This window comes from Lygodium microphyllum, chromosome 12, assembly GCF_053477565.2.
Source record: "Lygodium microphyllum isolate KBCC chromosome 12, Lygodium_microphyllum_v1.1.10, whole genome shotgun sequence".
Classification (NCBI taxonomy): Eukaryota; Viridiplantae; Streptophyta; class Polypodiopsida; order Schizaeales; family Lygodiaceae; genus Lygodium; species Lygodium microphyllum.
The window spans coordinates 47,432,445-47,453,104 of record NC_141146.1 but is presented as its reverse complement, the minus strand read 5'-3'; the positions used below and the strand labels follow the sequence as shown (position 1 = coordinate 47,453,104).

Genomic DNA, 20,660 nt, shown 5'->3' with positions numbered 1-20,660 from the left:
CGCACGAAATCATGACCAGCTTGGCAGCTTGTGACTTGTGGCTCATGCACTAAATGTGAGCAAGAGCAAGATGCCAAGAGGTGAACAAGTACGCAAACAAGTTGTAGATGGCATTTGCTTGACAATGTGGGACAGTTGCAACAATAGTTGAGACAACCAGCATGAGACAAACATTGCTGACGAGATGGAATGAGCCGAAAGTCGCCAATGGGCAAATCAAGCTAAGTTGGGGCTTTTGTAGGATATGATTGGTTTAGAGTTGAAATGCCAAACAAGTGGAACATTAGGTGATACCAAGCAACGGGTTGAAACAAGACATTGACCATTGGGAAAGTTCCAATAGCATTGCAATTTGCACATGGCCGTTGGAATGCATTAGGGTGTTCCTAAGGCCTGACATGTCAAAAGATGACGTACTAGCGAGACAATAGGGTTTGCGGGGAGAAACACGGAGTGAACTCAGCAAACATGGAGAAGAGAAGAGAAGAGAGAAGAAACTCTGATGAATGGAATAATGAAGACCTGAATCATGGAGTGAATGTGATACAAGGGAACAAGGGTGTTGTAGCACAAGGAAGATGATGAAGACAAACACGAATCATGAACCGCAATGTCCTCGTGAAAGGGTATGAGGGCAGTTGAGAGGTTGGAGAGAAGAGGTGACGGACTGGATGAATCAACTGTAAGGAATGAATGAGAAAGTGGCCTAAAAATAGGCACAGTCAGTCTAGGGTGGCGCCTCTTTTTGGGGTTGCAAATCCTAAACCCAAAATGCAGAAATGCAAATTGCGGGTGAAGGGTTTCTCAACACCCCCTCTCAGGCCAAAAAAGGGAAAGAAGAGGAGAGTGAGGTGGAGATGGAATGCTACATGCTGAAGAATGCTCATGTAGCAGGTGCCACTTGGATAGTGTCCCTCGTGGGGAAATGGTTCACTTGCCCAAGCACCCTAGTACAAAGATGATGAAAACACGCAATGCATAGGAGGAATGTCGGACTTTGTGTGGTGGCGAGAACCCTAAGGATATGCCCGTACTTGATCTCGGGAGTTGGCTCCATGATGCTGATTAAGTGACCAAGGCAAGAAGAGGAGGAAGAAGATGTAGAGGATCTCTAAGATCCAAGATTTCCACCTGAAAGGTAACCTGCAGTAAAGAACAATAGATAGAGTGAACTGGAGAACCTGAAACTCAACCTCGGGAGAGAAGCCACTAGCTACGTGCATCCATGCAGCAAGAAGGAATCTGAAGGCCTCGTCACCAAGTTAGGGTTAAATCTCTAAGGCCTTGATCTACGTAGATCCTCAAGATCTTGGATATCAATAGGTGAGATGACCACTGGAAGGAAGCCACCCCATCCAACTTCCAAGGGTAGAAGAAGAAGGTAAAAGGCCTCCGCCAGGGTATGCGAAGGATTAAGCGGGGGATGGGCACCCCCTTTGAAACTGGAGGAGTAGGAGCCTCCTTTGAAGTTGCAGTAGATGTAGATGCCTCCTCGAAGGGCAAAGAAAGGTCATCCTCTTTTGAATCCCTCTCTGAGGTAGATAGGGAATCTAAAAACTCATGGATCACAGACTTTGAAATGTCTGAGGATGAAGGAAGTGTTGCCGGTCATGCCAAAGAAGGTATCTGGGGTGGTAAAGAACTTCCAGAGGTGGCCTCTTGAACGTGAGTAGGTGAGGGTGAAGGGTGGGGCCCAGACTGAGCAATGAGTGGGCAACAGTTGTTGCTTCTCAATGGAGCGGATCGAGAAGTTGAAGAAGAGGAAGGAGTCGAGCAGTCAGTGTCTCTTGAAGGAGTTGATTGACGAGGAGACGGTAGCAAACAATCACTGTCTCTTGATGGAGCAGACTACAGAACTGCGGGCCGTGGTAGCCACTGTACTCGAAAATAGGTGGGAGAAGACTGTTGCTGGCATTGCGACGATCTCCAGGAGGTCGTAGCGCCAATCGATTCTCCATGTGCTTGAAAAGACTTAGTGCGCATTGGATGGGTCTTATTGCCTCGAGCATAGTACTCTGATAGATGATGTAGAACAATCTCTGTGGCCTAGAAAGGAGAGGTGGCACAAGGAGTGCCTGGTGGAATACGCATATACTCTGGGGTGGGGAGCAAAGGTCAAAGTCGGCAAGCATTAGTGGTGTGTTTGGTGATGCCGGAGTAGGAGCACCCAGTAGTTTGGTCATCTGTTGGTAAAGAAGCCAATGGTACCAATGTGCCTTGCTAAAGAAGAAAGAGGTCAGCCACGAACCATGAATTGCAATGTCTGCCTTAAGGGTTGGGAGGGCGTAGAGAGGAGAGAGAAAGACTAAAAACGCAGGTTACAGGAGAGAGAAAACTAAAAACGCAGGAAAAAACAGCAGCAGCAGTCAGTATGCTGAAATCAGCTCCAAATGTTTGTGGTAGGTTGGAAACATGCGCTAGATTGTAGATGACAGCAATGGCCAACTCGGACCGCGATGTCCTCAGCGTTCGAGGTGTGGGCAGCAAGGTGAAATACCTGAAATCTGCAAAAACGAGATTGTTTTCTGAATGGAGGGTGATCAGCAACAGTCGCTCTGCTGTAAATAGCTGCAAACTGCGGGTGGAAAGTTGGAAACAGGCACCAAACAGTAGATTGTCCAGCAAGGGACAATTGAGACTGCGATGTCCTTTGCGAAAGGGGTGTGGTCAGCAAGCTGAAAACACCTAAAACCTGCAAAAACGAGATTTTGATGTAGCGGAAGAAGAAGAGAAGTGGATGCCAAACCTGCCACCGGTCTTTGCTGTCACTAGAGTGGAGGATCTTTGCCGCTGTTTGAGCAGATCCAACTCTGATACCATGTCGAAAGATAACGTACCAGTGAGATAGTAGGGTTTGCGGGGAGGAACATAGAGTGAACTCGGCAAACATGGAGAAGAGAAGAGAAGAGAGAAGAAACTCTGATGAATGGAATAATTAAGATCCTGAATCATGGAGTGAATGTGATATAAGGGAACAAGGGTGCCGTAGCACAAGTAAGATGACGAAGATATCCACGAACCACGAACCGCAATGTCCTCGTGAAGGGGTATGAGGCCAGTGGAGAGGCTGGAGAGAAGTGGTGATGGACTGAATGAATCAGCCGTAAGGAATGAATGAGAGTGGCCTATAAATAGGCACAATCAGTCTAGGGTGGTGCTCCATTTTGGGATTGCAAACCCTAAACGCAAAACGCAAAAACACAAAAATGTAAACTGCGGGTGAAGGGTTTCTCAACATGACATGGGTGTTCACTATTTCTATGTGTGAGCCGTAGCACAAGACAAAAAATTAACTCTCTTTGTATCAAGGGTTTCACATCATCTTTTGGTACTTAAGAGTGCACAAGAGGATGTGAAAGAAATTGAGCTGCTTTATGGTGGGGGAATTATGGGTAGAATTTATATTCTCAAATTGATGGCTGGCTCCTCTTGTTAAGAGTTGTTGTGGAATTCTTTTAATTGTATTCACCTAAGGAAAAGAAATCATCATGGGTCAATGAAGATGATTGACTTGGTTTATGCTAGCTCCAACCTTTGTGTGGTAAATCAGCTAATGATCAGGATGTTGTGCATGATGAGTAGGTAGGTGAGCCATCTTCTTTGAATGAGCATTGAGCACCCTCGGTCATGAGTATCGACTCGCTAGTAGCTAGTTGTGTGTTCAATGCACATTCTGTGGCTTTTAATTTACATATTTTGGATAATGGTTGATTTTCTCTTATTGTTGAATAGTATATTTCAACCTTTGGATTTTGGGTGACTAATATGTCTCCATTTTTCATGGATAATGGTTTATTTTGTAATTTGAATACCAAAGTCTAAGTGGCTGATTTATGTGTATATGGATGATTTTGGAATCAAGTTACTAAAGTCTAAAACACAGTTGTCACGTCCAGTGGCATGCGATTAGTACCGTCTGATACTAATCAGACTAATAAATCTTGGATATACATCCAATGCTACATCTGATGAAAGTAAAATTGTACATATAATTTTAAGCCCTATACTTAATGTTGGGACTTAAAATAATACACTTCCAATGTTTAGAGTCTTTACACATGGAGAGCTTGAGGATTTAGAGGATGGAGAGCTTGAGAGTGGGAGGTAGGGTGAAGGAGAGCTTGAGGGAGTAATGGATGTGTCATATTGGATAGGATGGATTAGACTAGTCCATCCATCCAACAAACATGGATAACTAGGGTTCTAAAGTTTCAGTAATTGACAAATGGGTTTTTACATTTATTTTCAATTTTTTATTGCTTCCAGGTTTTAGGTGTCTTTTCCTTTGTCTTCATACATACATATGTATGTACATATGTGCCCTCTCCCTATTCTCATTTTTGACTTAGGGCGTTGGCTCTCATTCCCATTTGTTGACCCGAGGCATTGCCCTGTTCCGGGGGGTCCAGGCTCTTTGGTGTTTCACTTCAAGTGTAACCCCTCCACTAGGATTGCATTCCATCCGTGTATAGAACCATCCAGTCCAATCTGTCTAGTCTAGTTGGATTTGTTTGATCTCTCCAGGACCGTCCAATCTGGATTGGACAAAATAGGACCTTGCCAATTTGAACAAAAGTGGACTGTTTGAAAATCTTCCTTTTCCTATATTTCTCTTACCACCTCCTTTTCCTCAATCTCTTCCTCTTCTTTTACCTCTCTCCTACCACCTCCTCTTTCTATATCTCTACCTCTACCTCTCTTACCACCTCCTCTTCCTCTACCTCTCTCTTACCACCTTCCTCTTGAGTTTTGCCTTACATACCTATCTTTTTTAGTACTTAGTTTGTTAGAGTGTTTGCATTCAGTCTCAACTCTTGCCGTGTTCATTGTTGAAGCAACAAAGTTAAAGTTAGTATTGAATAGATAATGACTTGTGACACTTTATTTCTTGGGTCATGACTTTTATGTTGATGCAAGTAATATTTATTAGATTAACCCTCAATTTCTTATGTAAATTTTAATGACCGTATGAAATACTCTATTTTATTTGACAATTTTTGGTGTACATTCTGTACCATAGTAAGTTAAAGGACTGGATGGATCGTACCTGACTATCTGCCCTGACTATAGTAAGTCAAAGGACTGCATGGATCGTACCTGACTATCTGCCCTCCACATAGTCAAAAGGGGCAAAATACTTTAGAAGGGATGGACAATGAAGAGTTTGCAAGATTGTTAGTTATCAGTAATGATACCGAATTGCTCTTAAATCTTCCAACTTTTTTGGATTGTAGATAACCTTGGACTGTATAGGTGCAGTTTTTACGTTTTTGAAATATGCTTTATCATTTGAGCGTGCTGGAGCTGCTTCAGTAAAATGATTGTGCCTGATCAAAGTACTGCACTAGTCCTGATATGCCCGTGTATCATCATGTTTCTGTGAAGAAGTTTTGAATGAGTTTGCCGGGACCTCTTAACTGAATACTGCATTCTAAGTATTGACCTGTTGATGCCATAGAAAGGAGTGCCCTTCAAATAGCTTTTGATGACCTTAAGCTGATTCATCAACCAGAATGAATAGAGTTCATTTTCAGCTTGGCTGGAGTTGTGGTCATAAGCACATGGCAAGCTCACCCATTCTGGGGAAGGAAGGAAAAACCAATCCTCTAGATGTTTGTCTTGGTGTAATGGAAATCAAAAGAAGACCATAAGGAAGGGGTTTGGATCCTTATAAACAAGGAGGAAGAGAAACATTGACAAAGACTTGGGCTTAGCCACCACCAAAAAATCCCGTGTGATAAAATTGAAGAGACACGTGGGAAGTGTAGGGCTGATCTTAGAGACTTTTCTATTGCCAAAGGATTCCATACGATGAGATTGAAGAGACCTGTGGGGACCATAGGGGCTGATCTCCATTAGGTGATTGATGCCTTGGGAATACAGTAGAGGGGACCATGATAGGTCTGGTTTTGGCCACCCACAAAAGAGAGTTCAAGAAGCTTATCATTAGGGATGGGACCCTGGAATGTGGGAAGGAGAAAAGGTTATGCCATCTGTCGAGGGTTCATTCACGATGGTTGTGTTGACAGGTGTGCTGCCTATTCCTGAATTTTGTCTTTATGGCTCCTCAGTCATCTGCCTTACACACAAGGTCTCTGGCTCTAATAACAAATTCAGCACTCAGGCCAAGTTTTCAAGAACTTCCTTAGAAGGAGCTGATTCATAGCGAATGAGGGGAAGAGATGAAATTGGACCCCAAAAATGGTGCTGGAGCACAACATTTTCTTGTTTAGGGATGGGGGAAATTCGAAAATCAATGCAGAAGGGTGCGTCTGTGATGAACTGCAGAAGATGTGGATAACTGCAAAGTCAGCCTCAAAGAGGCGCCATCAAAGTGCTGGCACAAACTGTCGGGTGCCTTCTTATATGCCAAAACTGAAGAAATGAGGTGGTTTTAATGGGGCAGCAAATGCTGACTGCATTCAAGCCTCGATATATAAAATCCCATCATACATTGCTCAAGTGATTTAAGATTCTTTTTGAAGAGAATACTATTTTTAATGATAGTCTATGCATTTATACTTTTCTGTCTGATAATTTAAACCCCTTTTACAATGTTCATATAAAGTGTTGGTCAGTCAACTTGCGTGATAACAGGCATAGGAAGAGACAGGCCCATGCCAAAAAAAGGGCTATGATACTTGTAAGCACTAGATTGCATGCAGCGTTATAATCATAAATTATTGGGTTTTTGTGGTGCTTTGCCTGGTTAAAGGGTGTGCAGGATTCTGTTGACCACTTTACTGGAAGAAAGTTTCCTTTTCTCAGTTCAGAATACAATGGAATATTAATTGTGGCTCTCTCACAATAGTTCTGTACTTCCTGAAGCAATTGTACAGTTCGCTGATCTCCCAATTTCACCTCTGCAGGAAAACCCCAAAACATCTCAAGAACCTGGAGACAATAGCAGATGTTCACATCAGGAACAACCTGAAGAATCTGCCGAAAACCCTGTAGCTTATCCCGCTGTTTCACAGCCACTGGAGAAATTAGAAGTGCCTGTAGATAAAGATGAAACTGATGTCTCAGAACATGACAAGCCTGAAGCAGCTGCGGAAAGAGGATCTGACCTAGAAGGTGAAGGTGATAACATCAGGACTGACCCGAATGGTGCCAAACAAGCACTTCAGACCAAGAGCTTGAAGAAGCAGACTTTTATCACCAAAAAGGTATCAACTAGTTCAGTCTCTTTGAGACCTGCAATTGAGCCGAAAGCTCCAGGACATGGAGCAAAAGAGATACTAAATCGCTTTGGTCAACGTATGTCAAGACCAGTCCCTGAAGAAGGGCTTTCAAATCTTGGCCGCAGGTCTAAGAAGCCAGTCCAGGAAACTGCTCTCATGATGCGGTTCCCCCAAAGCTTTAATGTACCATCGGAATCACAGCTCAAGGCAATTTTTGCTCGATTTGGTCAGCTAAGCCTTGCTGGCACTAGGGTGTATCCTAAGCGTAGTTTGGCTCAAGTTGTTTTCCGGCATCCAGAGGATGCTGGGGCTGCACTGAAGTATGCAAAGAAAAGTTCTGTGTTTGGGGATGCATCTGTCAGTTTTTGGCTGAGAGAGATTCCTCACACAAAGGAGAAGGATGTAAAATTGAAAGTAAACATTCCTGCAGGAAATGATGAGAGGCCAGCTATAGATAAACAAGATGTAAATGCTACCTGTGAAGAAGGAACTTCATTGTTCAGGGGTAATACATGCATCTCTGATACTGATGTAATTGCTGAGAGTAAGGATCTACCTCTCAAATCATGCCTGAAGAGATCAGATGATCTTGTGTTTGGTTCTACAAGAAATGGTGCACGTGTGACATTCCAGCTGAATACTGGGGCAGAGAATGTGCAAATATTTTCAAGCTCCGAAGTAACAAGAGATGGTGTGAACATCGATCTTAAGGCTGGTTCGGCGACTGAGAACAGTTCTTGTGTAAGCTCAAGTCCAGCTTCAGCTCCATGTGCACATTCTCCTTTTGCAGTTCCAAATGCACCCCTTGGTTCACCTGCTACTGACATAAGTGAACAGATGATGTCTTTGCTGTTGCAAGTCAATGCCCTTGTGGGTTCATCGGGCTTTGTATTATAACCTTTTGACTAGTGCGAGGTTTCCCACATAGCTTTCCAACAGTCTGTACATTTTCTGGTTCAGATTCTATATTCTTGAATAGGCACTCATGTATGGAAGGGCCCTTCCATTTTGCACAAAAAGTATGCAGATGCTTGGTTCGATTCCATTTTATCTGGTAGCTGTTTGTTCGATAGAAATATAATGGCATATGTGCAATATCACATCACTTTGTTGAGCTGGCAAGAGAATGCGTAAATTGATCCAAGCTTAAATTTTTTTGTCGTAAGTGCAGATTGTAATCTCCTATGGGTAGTTTCTTCGCTATGATTATTACTTTACGGGTGTTCAATTGCACATTCCATGTCATTGCATCCATACTCTGTATAACGATCGTTGAGAATGTTGACAGTCTTGTCCAGGATGGAAACAAGATGTCAGATTTTTTGTTCCATAATGAAAGGAAAGAGGGCCTTGTCATTGTGAGGAAGTTTTCTGTAGCAATTGTGATGGAGAGAGAAGAAAGTACTCTTGACTTAGCAAAGACGCTCTCATTGTAGGTGGGTGTATGTTTCATTTCCCAACATTCTCGTGATTGTAGAGGAGAAAGATATGCATTCCTGATATAATTTTAACTCGCATTCTCTATATGATTATTTGTTTTTTGAGGATGGATTAGTCAATTATGTCGAACTTTGGGGCTCAGGATGTTTCCTCAAAGTGAGTGAAATGATTGCTTGGGCTGGGCAACAGATTGTCTTAATTGATTTATGTTATGAGTTTGGGATGTTTATAGACATGACATAGCATCCCATTATAGAGCAATAACTTTCTGTTGCATGTCAATTTTGGAGATTCACTTGAAAGTGAAATAACGCTTAATAGCATAACTGGTCAAGTGGTCAGCATTGTGTGAAAACAAAATATGTATTTTTGTGTTGATTGTATTTCATGCAGACTATCTAAGATGCTCTATACATGCATTTTGATTGTCATAAACCAAACATTATAAATATACTTCAACGAATGTCGCTGAGGCTTTTGATATTCTTAGTTGTGCCTATTTGTGGTTTTGTAATGGGTTATTCAATTATGTAGAACTTTCTGCCCTAGCATGTCTCCTTGAGAAGTGAATTGATAGAGAAGACACCACATGTCACTATAGAACAAGAGCTTCCAATCACGTCAAGTTTGAAGTTGTAAATTGAGACAAGGCTTAGTAGCATGGTGTCAATTGAGCCAATTAGCAGTATGTGAATTTAACAAAATACATGTAATTTTAAAAGTGGTTTGAAATAGTTCTTTCAAGTCTTGATCTTTTGTGAATGTACCTTAGGCTTTCACCTATGTGGTACCTTAGATGTCAACCTTGGGATCAACAAAAAGAGGGGGTTGGGGGGGGTTTTGGAAAGGAAATTACTAATAAGGGAAAGTACCAGATTAAGGAAGCCTCTATTATGAATATGAACATACAAAAGTAACCACAAAGTGAGCAACTAAGTAGACCTTACAAAGACCAAGGCGATAAGATGATTATTAGTGTACTTGCCTCAATGTGTATGCACGTGTATACATTGCGTGTGTACGTATATGTATACAGTTGTGTGTGAATGTGTGTTTGCATGTATGAGTGCATGTTTGTGAGCATTTTTTAAGTGTGCATCCATTCTCATCTCTCTCTCTCTCTCCAATTCTCTCTTATATGTTTGTGCATGTGCATGTGTATATATGCATTCATGTGCGTATGTGTTTACACGTGTGCATGCGTACATATATGATTGCACGTATGTTATTCATGTGTTTTGTTAGTGTATGTGCATTTGTGAGTGGTTTTAGAGTAGTAGTATGTTGCATCAACATGTTCAACCATTAAAATTATTATCTCATCTTATATTTGCAACTTAAAAAGAACTTTAACTCTCGTTTTATGGTGTATGCCAATTTTTGGGTGTTTTTAGAGTATGTACACATTGTGTGCACATGTTCACACACACACACACACACACACACACACACACACACACACACATATATATATATATATATATATATATATATATATAGAGAGAGAGAGAGAGAGAGAGAGAGAGAGAGAGAGAGAGAGAGAGAGAGAGCTTATACAAAATGCAAATGTTGGGGGCTCATGAGGAGGAATATAAACACATGCAACGTCCATGATGGGATCCAAAATGATGATGGGAAATTAAGGATGACCCAAAGCGCAATCATGCACCACTTGAAAGAGCCAAAACACAAGGGATGCAAGTTGATGTCAACACAAAACATTAACAATAAGAGTATACACATGGAAGCATTACAATGACCCCAGGTATCAAAATAGATCTTGGAGAGTCAAGTAAAAACATATAACATCAATTAGAGCCATATCATATGTGGCTTAGTGTGCCAATGAAAGGCTATCACAAGGTAATAAAGTGATCCCTTTTCCTTAAGAAACTTGTGATTTTTTTTTCAAGTTGCAATAAAAAAATTCCATTCTACAGATTAAATATTGTAAATTTAACCAAACTTTTATCAAAGAAAATAAATCTTCTATCAATCACACATGATATACTTACATTTTTTACAGTGCACTAGTCAAGAGGGTTGACATGTTTGAAAAGGCACATGCTCTTAAGGGTTAGACCATGTGTAAAGTTACAAATAATGTGAATAAAGCTCTTTGGAGCATATATATTAGGCAACATTACATATTTTGAACTAAGAAAGCAATCCAAAATACTCGTCTTTTTTGTTATAAAAATATATATATAGGGAAGTTGAGATTATTAAATAAAGACATCAACCTTACAAAATTCCTTTCAAATACGATAAATTTTTCAAGCCTCTAATGCACATATCTAGTTTCATTGAAATATTATCTAATTGTGCATTTGAGGATCATTGCTTTTCAAATGTTACTTGAAAAAACACACCATTAATGGGGTGGGCAAAATCCTTAATGTACACGAGTGCCTAGGAACCTATATAGACTTTTTATAGATTTATCCTTTCCCTCAACCATATTAGGGTTATTATATGTGTGGATTGGACATATGATGTTTTCAAATGAACGAATACACTCAATTTTTTCAATGTACTCACTACGGAAATGATGGCATGCACACTTTATGGATTCGATATATGTGGCTTTACTAGGTCCAAAAAGTCATAACCAAGGCTTTAATAATTATTGATAACCATGTTTCAATCCTAATATCTTATGTTTTACATGCTTTAAAATCAAAAAGCATGGCAAAGCTTGTGTAAAATCCTACCCTATAATGAATCATGAGCATATTGAGTGCATGGTGGATATGTGTGGTGCTGAATTGAATATGTTGTCCTTGTTATAAGGAAATGTTAGTCTCTAGGGCAATGATGCTAAAAGCTCAATGAAAGTTGAAAATTGAGAATATGTCGCTTAGAACATGTTAAAAAACACACAAACCAATTGAAATTGAAGATGAATTGAAAATCCATAGACCTTAGCCTTATTAGGCCTAAAGGGTTACAACAAGAATACTTGAGTTTCAAAACTTGTTTCTTTCATGCGAGTTGAATTACACACATCTAGTTGAATGATTGCTTATCAAATATATATGAGGATGGTTTGCACATGATTTTATGCAAGATTCATATTTGACTTTGTAATGCAACTCATCCTTGTAAGTGCAAATCGACTCATTGAAAGTGCAAAATGACTAGCGCTTGCTAAATCAATAGCACTTGACAGTTGACAATGTCAGTGACACATAGATTAAGGATTAATGTTTGTGTTAAGTACTACAATTGTTAAAAGCGAACCTATAAGCATGAATAAAATTTTAAGTGAAAGTATTTTTCTGTCTCCATCTTCTCTTTATTTTTTCTTCACTCCTCCATCTCTAGTTAGAATGATGGAGGTATGGTGTTAGTTGATACTATGTTGCATGCACTATGAGGCATAGACAAATACTACAACTACAACCTTCTAATCAACGTTGTTATAGTTGCACCATTGCAAGGGAAAATAGAATTAGATTATCTCACTTCACAACATAGAATCACGGCTTACCCTAGTTATTGTATCAAATGTCATTTTAAAAGGTAACTTGCAGCTTGATATCACTAATGCCATGATGACACTTGAGTATAATGTTATACATGACTATAACCTAACACCCCATTGTCTACTCCACAAAAAAATGAATGATTAATATGAGAAGGATGAAGTGCCAATGTTATAATGTTGGAGATACTAATATGTACCTTCATCGTTAGTAGGATGTTTATCCTGATTGTCAAGGTTTTGCATTGTATCTACACATCATGTAAGCAAAAAAGGATGCTTTTACATGCATTTGATGCAAGTCACCTCACACATACGTTTACATCAGGATGTAAAGATCAGCATGTAGTAGCGTTTGATTAAGAGGCCATGTCTTTGCTACAGGGGTCGTGATGGCGCAATTTTGATATCATGTTAAATAAATAAAATTTAAGACGTAAAGCAACACAGGTTGCATGGTGTAGTGGTTATCACGTCTGCTTTACACGCAGAAGGTCGTGAGTTCGAAACTCACTGCGGCCAAGCTTGCCAAGCTTTTGCTTGTTCCTCCTTGATCTACTCTCGCTAGCACGTGAAGGAAGATGCGAAACGCGTGAAATCACTTCAAAACTTTCGGTTATTGGGTTTTGAATTTGAAGACTGCAAATGAGGTTTAAAACCTTTTGGTGTAATGGGTTTGTGTCTAAAGGAAGAGATATAATGGCTTTGTGTTTAAAGGAAGAGCTAGAGGTAGAGAGAGAGAGAGATTCTAATTATTGTAATGACCATTATATATCATGAGGATGTGTGCAACCTAATCTCTCAACCCTTGATATGAGCTAGTATGAGGAGAAGATACTTGCAAAGCACATTGACTTTCTTTTGACATGGCCCTCTTCAACTTGCCTATGTAGGAGAACACTCGCATTCTTTTCAAGTGGCACCACATATATGCTTAATGTGGTAGCGAGACATGTTTATCTCCACATATATGTCTAATTTGCTAGAGAACATGTCATTATTGCTACACACTAGTTATATTTTGTGATAGTAAAGCACATGTTGGCTATTGTCAATTTGATCAACAATCCTTCTCATGTCATTATTGTTGCACACTAATTATATTTTGGGATAGTAAAACACATGTTGGCTATTGTCAATTTGATCAACAATCCTTCTCATGTATGTGAGCAATTACTTAGAGTTGAAACATATAGATTAAGACAACACGCAATCTATTAAACATACAACCCTTGTTTTTGAGTTTCAGAAAGAATTGTCAAGGAGTTGTACCAACTCTCATATTGATATTGTTTGGTGCTCATGTAACTTCATGAACTATAGATTCATGAACAAGCATTCTTGTTTCCCATTGACTTTGCTATTATACATGCTTTTTCCATGTATTAATCCATTTATAATGACATTGAACAAGAAGCCTCGACACCAAACAAGAAATCATTAATTCCAAAAAATGAGGAGGGAGGATGTAGTTTTACATAATTGCATAAAAGCAAGCGTCAGCGCAAAATGAGCTTTATAAGCTAGTACTTTCACTCAAAGCATATGTATTAGAATGTGTATTGTTTTGAACATTCAAGGACATGATCCTCAACTTTATAAAACTTGGAGACAATGGTGCTAACTCTCTACTATACATGCTATATGGCATTCATGTAGGTTTATGAACTACATATTCATGCAAATTAATTGTTTTGTCCCATTTATTTTCCCAATAAATTTGACCATTCATGGTTTGTTTGTAGTAATGCCATTCGCAACAACATCAAGCAAGAAATATTAATATTACTACTACTCACTAGTTCAAATAAATTCAAGTCAGTCTTTCCCTATCCTTCTACATTTTCTTTGATTTTTAATGGTGCTACATATCTAATCTCAAGCTCCTATATAAGACTAACCATATAAGGTTAGTTGTTCATGTATAAAATTGGTTGTTTTTAATCATCGTCATGGGAACTTAAACTTTGAATTCCTACAATCATATTCACAAGTTATGATACTTACTTGAGCTTCATTAAATGTATTAGTTGTTGCGATTTTTGTTTATTGACATACTCATTGTGACCATGTTTGTAAGTTACAAAACTTGGTTGAGCTCCATTAACCATAAGGGTTGTTGCAATAGGAATGCCTCTTGCTCAACTTTATTGGAAATAGTAGCAAAGTACTATCAATGATTGGTTGCTTATGAATGAAGATGTGGGGAGAAAGTAATTCAATGAATGCAGAGTGTGCAAAGCTACATGAGTGTTGTACAATGTGTATGATAGAGAGCTAAAATGATTCTCTTTAAAATTTATAAAGATGGTGGCCGTTTGAAGGGGATGCAATGGCAGTGGAGAAGGAGGAGGAAGATGCGGGAGAGAAGAGCACACACAATGTAGGTGCTGTCCAACTGAACTGACAGCCTTATTGCACTATCATATTATATATGAATAAAGAATGGGCAGTCACAGTATACACAGGTAGGCCCAGAGGCCTTTTACCCCAACAACTTCCCACTAAAAGGCCAATGTGGCTAGGGAGTGAAAACAAAGAAAAGAAAAGAAAAAGACAAGGTGAGGAATCGTAAGATCTCACCCAATGCCCAATCGAAAAGCGAGCTGTGCAAGAAGTGTTAGGAACCTCTGCAGAAGAAGAGTCAAGCATCCCCGAGTCCATGACATCCAGGAGATGAGCGATCCCGCAGCTCCATACAACGGAGCAATCCAAGAATACTTCTCATGAAGCAAGCACAACTCATCAGTGCACGGCTGTAAAGCATCAGAGTCGCGCATAGCATCAGCGTGGCGCATATAAGACAACGGAGAACAGTCAAACTCTCCAGAGTCAATCACTGAAAGAGGGCCAACATCCCGGACACTCGTCCAATAGGGTCTCAATACTACATGTGGCCTCAGCGAAGCGGAAGACTGACATACAGCTGGCTTTCTAGCATGCAAAACTACAAGAAAACGGCTCTCATGAGCCTGCAAGGGGTCTAGTAACTGACCACCAACAACTTAACCCTGACATCTATGCATAGCTATGTCATCTGGGCCAATAAGTGTCTCATTTTCAGCATAAATAGCTTGCTGTAATGGCACTGTAGCTGCTGTAAAATCAGCCATAAAGAGTACTGAATGCTCATCAAGAGGGCTAAGAGGTGTCTGCGTCTCATAGAAGACACCATGACAGCTGCGCATGACCTGCTGGGCATCCAAATCCCATAATCTGTAGGCCTTAAAGTCACCATCTCCATAACCAAGGAGGATATATCTACGTGACATAGGCTCATGTGGCATACATACAAATGCTTGGCAGCCAAACATCCTCAAGTAATCATAGGAGGGTTGTATGCCACTCCATGCCTCATGGGGTGTAATACCATTCCTGTTAACCAAATAGACTGCTGTCATAAGGGCCTCAGTCCAAAAGCCATAAGACAATCCAGCTGTGGTAAGCATAGAAGCAACCTTTGCCTGTAAGGTCAAACACATGCCATGAGCGATCCCATAATATCGTGGGCACAAGAAATCAATGCCATACTGCTGATAAGAGGTCCGAAAGCTGGGAGAGAGAGCATGACTCTCATAATCGATCTGCAAGCACCTAGGCCTGCTACTAGCAGAATCCATAAACCTGTCAAGCATAACTGCAACATCCTCAATTTGCACCAAGGGAAAAGCCCAAACACGATGGGTAGCATGATTAACAAAGGTCACAAAGTACGACGCTCCACCAAGTGACTGGGAAGGCATAGGTCCATATACTGCACAATCGACAAGATCTAGAGGAGCATGCCTCCTACGATCACCATAAGCCAAGGGGGATTTGCAAGGACCAAGAGTACAATCAAGGCAAGCATCAAGATCTGTAAGTGACATAGGAGGCAGCAATGAGTCTGAACGAGACAAGATCTCCATCTCTCTGTGGTGCATATGGCCTAGGCGATAATGCCATAACAATGCATGTGATATCTGGATAACTGCAACCATAGAATCTTCCACATGAGAGACATGCACTGGGTAATGAGAACCAACTCGAGAACCTCTGGCCAAAACCAAGCAACCATGACAGATCTTCCATGACCTATCCTGAAGAGAAATAGAGTAACTTGAATCATGTAATTGACTGATAGAAATTAGGCTCTTACTGAGCATGGAAACATGTAGAACATCCCTGAGCATAAGAGAAGTCCCATTAGGTAAAGCTAGATGTATGTTCCCTGTACCAACAATAGCATAAGTCTGCTCAAGGCCCAGATCAATACATCCATCAACCTCCTTGTAAGAAAAGAACCATGCTCTATGAGGGGTAACATGACAAGATGCCATAGAGTCGAAAAGCCAATCAAAGGCATAGGCCTTCCTGTAGCGCCGAGGCTTGGCCTTAGCGGCATTGCTTGTGGTGCAGTTGCTTCTCCCGACTTTGATTGTGGAGGTGAGGTTGGCATACTTATGTTGGAGAGATCATCGATCTCATCCTCTATGATGGGCTCAACATCTTTTAGATGCTCTTGGGCTTCCTTCACCCATTGCTTCACCTTTTCTATGGCCTATAACTGTCGCTTCGGATGTGGGTATTCCCCTACCTTAGCACTTCCCTTTGCGGCTGTCCTAGGGGCTGAAGTCTCTGCCTCTGCGTCAGAGACCTTCTTTCCAGCAGGTAGAGTTATAGCACTCTCCGTTTTTAGTGCGATTTTAGCTTCCGACCTCTTCCTCCTCCGTCTACGGCTCTTCTTTCCTATCGAGGCTGCATCGAGATTGCTAGGTCTTGGCAGAGAGATGCCGGCCTGCTTCGTTTGGGCATGGGTCATGACCCGCAATCGGATAGGCATGGCCTCCCCATCGAGGTTCTCGACACCAAACAGCCCCAATGGGACAGATAGCACATTGGCTGAGCTAGAAGACGGCTTTCGCTTTGGGCAATCAATGAAGAGATGGGTGATTCCGCACTCAGCACACCTTTGGTCAACCTTGTCTCTGTTGTTTTACTGCTCCCTTTTAGGGCAGCGTGATGAGACATGACCTGGGTGACCACAAGTCCAATAGGTGATTGGATCCTGCGTCTGCCTTCCTAGGCCTTTACCTCGTCCTCTTCCTAACGCCATCACCGGTACGGGGCAATAATCCATGAGAACAGCATTGCCCTCATCGTCATGCGAGACGTAAGGGCATATGTAAGCTTCTTCCTCGTTCGGTTCTTCCACATAGTGGACAGGAGCGTCACTCGGTGGATGGGTTATGTAAGGACCAAGCAGTCTAGGAATGCATTATTAGAAAGCTGGGATATCACTACCATGAAGACACCACTTGGATCGGTTAGGATGTGTATGCTTCCATAGGGAGCAACCAATTCAGTGTCACATATGATGAATGCTATGCATAAAGTTTTGAGGGAGTATATTCCTCAATTGACCTTACCATTTCTTGATGATGTGATATCTATGAGAAGAATGAAGAGTCGAATGAGCATGGATGTAGAAGATTTGTGGCTGATTGTGACAAGATTTTGAGCCATCTTGAAGAAGTGCATTTAACTCTGTCAGGAGAAAAGTCAGCTTTTGAGTGGAGAAAGTATTAGTTGTTGGGCACATGTGTAGACCATATGGGAGAAAACCCTCACCAGTAAAGATTGATGCCATAAGCAGGATGCCGAATATATCCAAGGTGAGAAGATTTTTGGTTGCATGTGTCTTTTACTTGATATGGATTCCGCATTTTTCTCATGTGGCTAAAAGTTTATATCAGCTCTTGAGAAAAGGTCAAAAGTTTTGGTGGGGTAAACAACATACAAGTTTGGTGGGGTAAACAACATACAAAGGTGGTTCACAAGTTAGAGAGCTTATTGATTTCAACCCCAACACTAAAGAGAGAAATTTATGATAATGGGCAGCCTATTATTCTCACTGTGGATACAAGCCAAATTGGCTTTGGTTGGGCAATGGGTCAGGATGATGCTGATGGGCATAGGTATGCCATTCGGATTGGAGAAAAGATCCTCAATGAATGGCAACGACAGTATTCTCAAGTCAAAAGAGAGCTTTGGGGTGTAATGACAACCCTTAAGTGTGATAAGGAGTATTTTATGGGAGCTCATGTAGTGGTAGAGACTGGTTGTCTACCTCTATTGGGCATGATAGTAAATTGCTCAACTCTTGATATTGCCATGTTATGGTGGATTACATATATAAAGTCACTTAACCCTAATTTTTAGCATTTTGCAAGTAGATAAAACCCTATGGTTGGTGTGCTTTCACGAGCAAGGTTTGAATATGAAGAGGAGCTGATGGAAGATGAAGAGGACAATATGATAGATGCTGAAAATGACTTTATGATAGTAGGGAATGAGTATGCAGGTGTTGTTACTATAGGTACAATTTTTGTAACATGAATTTCAGTAGTAAGAAAAGAACTTAAAGCCATGGAGAAGAGATGGGTAGTAGAGAGAAAGCATCATTAGTGTTATGCTTCTATGAGAACACAATTTTTGGAAGAGTTGTATGAGAATGATTCCAATATCTCAGCCTCATAACAAAGAAGGCTGAGTGGTCTGAAGTTGAATTCAAAAGGATTAAAAGAAAAGCTTGTGGGTTTTTCTTGAAAGAGAGATATTTATGGAAGCATGCAAAGAAAAAGAGAGAAGCCCTAGTATGTGTATTAGGAGATAAGGCTTCCCAACAACAGGTGATGCATGAGCTTCATGAAAGTTTATGGGTTGGAAATAGAGGAGTTTGGGGCACATTTATCAAGATCAAAGAGAAGTATTGGTGGAAAAACATGTATAAAGATGTGGAGCATTATGTGGAATCATGTAGTGTCTGTCACATGTATTCCATGGTGAAGCATAGAGATGGGTTGCAACCAACCTATTCATTGTCTATGCATTACAAATGGGTAGTCGATTTGGTTACCATTCCTATAGATTTATGGAATAAAAGATATCTTCTGCTTGCACGAGAAGACTTGACAAATCAAGTGGAAGATCGAGCTCTTAGTACAAAGACTACTCAAGCAATTTGTAGATTCTTATTGGAGGAAGTCTTTTGCAGGTATGGTTGTGTTGGTAAAGTGGTTCCACCTAGAGGAGAATTGGATGCAGATGAGAAAAGTGACTCCTTTTCACGATTGGATATCAAGCTGGCTTTAACCTCACCCTACAATCTAGAAGCAAATGGCAAAAGTGAGAGAGGTCATCACCCTATCATTAAGGCATTAGCAAAGTCATACAAGAGCAAGATTAAAGCATGGACAAGAATGTTAGCCTTTGCTTTATGGGCTGATAGGACCACTCATAATGCAGTTACAATGTATATGCCTGCTGAATTAACGTATGGACATCAGCTAATCATGCCTATTGAGGAGACTGTTGCTACTTGGAGTGTTCTACCATGGGAAGAGGGTTTGAATATAGAAGATTTGTTGGTCCTACACATTGGACTATTAAAAAGAAGGCCTGTAGACATTGAAACAGCCATGAAAAAGCTAAAGATTGCAAGGATCAAGAACAAGAAGAGGTTTGACAAGCGACATAGACTTCGAGCATGAGATATATAAGAAGGGGACTGGGTGTTGGTTTATCACAGTAGCTTGGAAAATCAGCATAGTGCCAGTGTCAGAAGATGGAAAAGCAGTGGTTTGGTCCATATGTGGTAAGGTTTGTTTTTTATAATGCTACCTATGTATTAAATGAGATGGATGGGACAACTCCGTAATACCCCCCTCTTTTTTTGTGTCCCATATGACCCCCCTAAGTAAAATTAAAATTATTTCAAATCATTTTACTTCCCCCCTATCAACATCGTCAACTGGCGGGAGGGAGGGGAAGTAGAAGATGACGATGAGGAGGAGGGGCACATGTGTGCCACCTCCCACCCCCATCCCTACTATCCCTTCCCCAATCCCTCCACCTGGGTGGCCAAAACTGGCCGCCGCCATGCTATTGCCAGATGGAGGGTGGGGAGAAGGCCACCCTCACCCCATACCACCCCTCCTTCTCCCTATAAAGACCCCCCCGGGATGAAGGGATAACCTTCCCCCCCCTATCGAGCTGCGTAGAGAGAGAGAGAGAGAGAGAGAGAGAGAGAGAGAGAGAGAGAGAGAGAGAGAGAGAGAGAGAGAGAGAGAGAGAGAGAGAGAGAGAGAGAGGAAACTTCTAGAAGTTTCCAAGCCCCTCCTCCTTGAGAGGGGTTCCCACGCACTAACTTTCGGAAGGAGCAAGCCCTCTACCAAGGACACACGGGCAAAGAGCGGATTCAAGTTACATTGGTGGTAGATGTCTTCATCCTTAGTAGGAAAGGTATCCCAAGATGGCCCCCACGTGAAAATTTCCTCACGCCGATGGAAAATCCACAAACACCAACGAAGTTACCGATCAAGGTACAAACAACAACTTGGGTTCGAGTGTAGATAATACATCCTTGAATAATTAGGTGCTATTGATATTTTTTTCCTATGTAGCAAAAGGAAATAGATTCGACTTACAAAAGATCATACATCCTTGCATTGAAATGGTCTATTGAAATGATCATGTTTTATTGCATAGAATTGAATAAATTGGTGCAT

General features: G+C 41.0%; 1 protein-coding gene and 1 non-coding gene across 2 annotated transcripts in view; both read left to right on the top strand.

Annotated features, from left to right (window-relative positions):
- LOC148027728 (uncharacterized) overlaps positions 1-8,381 on the top strand; it is a 37,323-nt gene extending 28,942 nt beyond the window's left edge. Inside the window, exon 3 of the mRNA XM_087689424.1 lies at positions 6,870-8,381. Within this exon, the coding sequence (XP_087545550.1) occupies positions 6,870-8,081 (1,212 nt within the window). The 3' untranslated portion in view covers positions 8,082-8,381. The remainder of the gene's footprint in view (positions 1-6,869) is intronic.
- A 4,179-nt stretch (positions 8,382-12,560) lies between these two features.
- Positions 12,561-12,633, top strand: TRNAV-UAC (transfer RNA valine (anticodon UAC)). The gene has a single exon. It is a non-coding gene; the product is annotated as a tRNA-Val (tRNA).
- Positions 12,634-20,660: the final 8,027 nt, after the last annotated feature.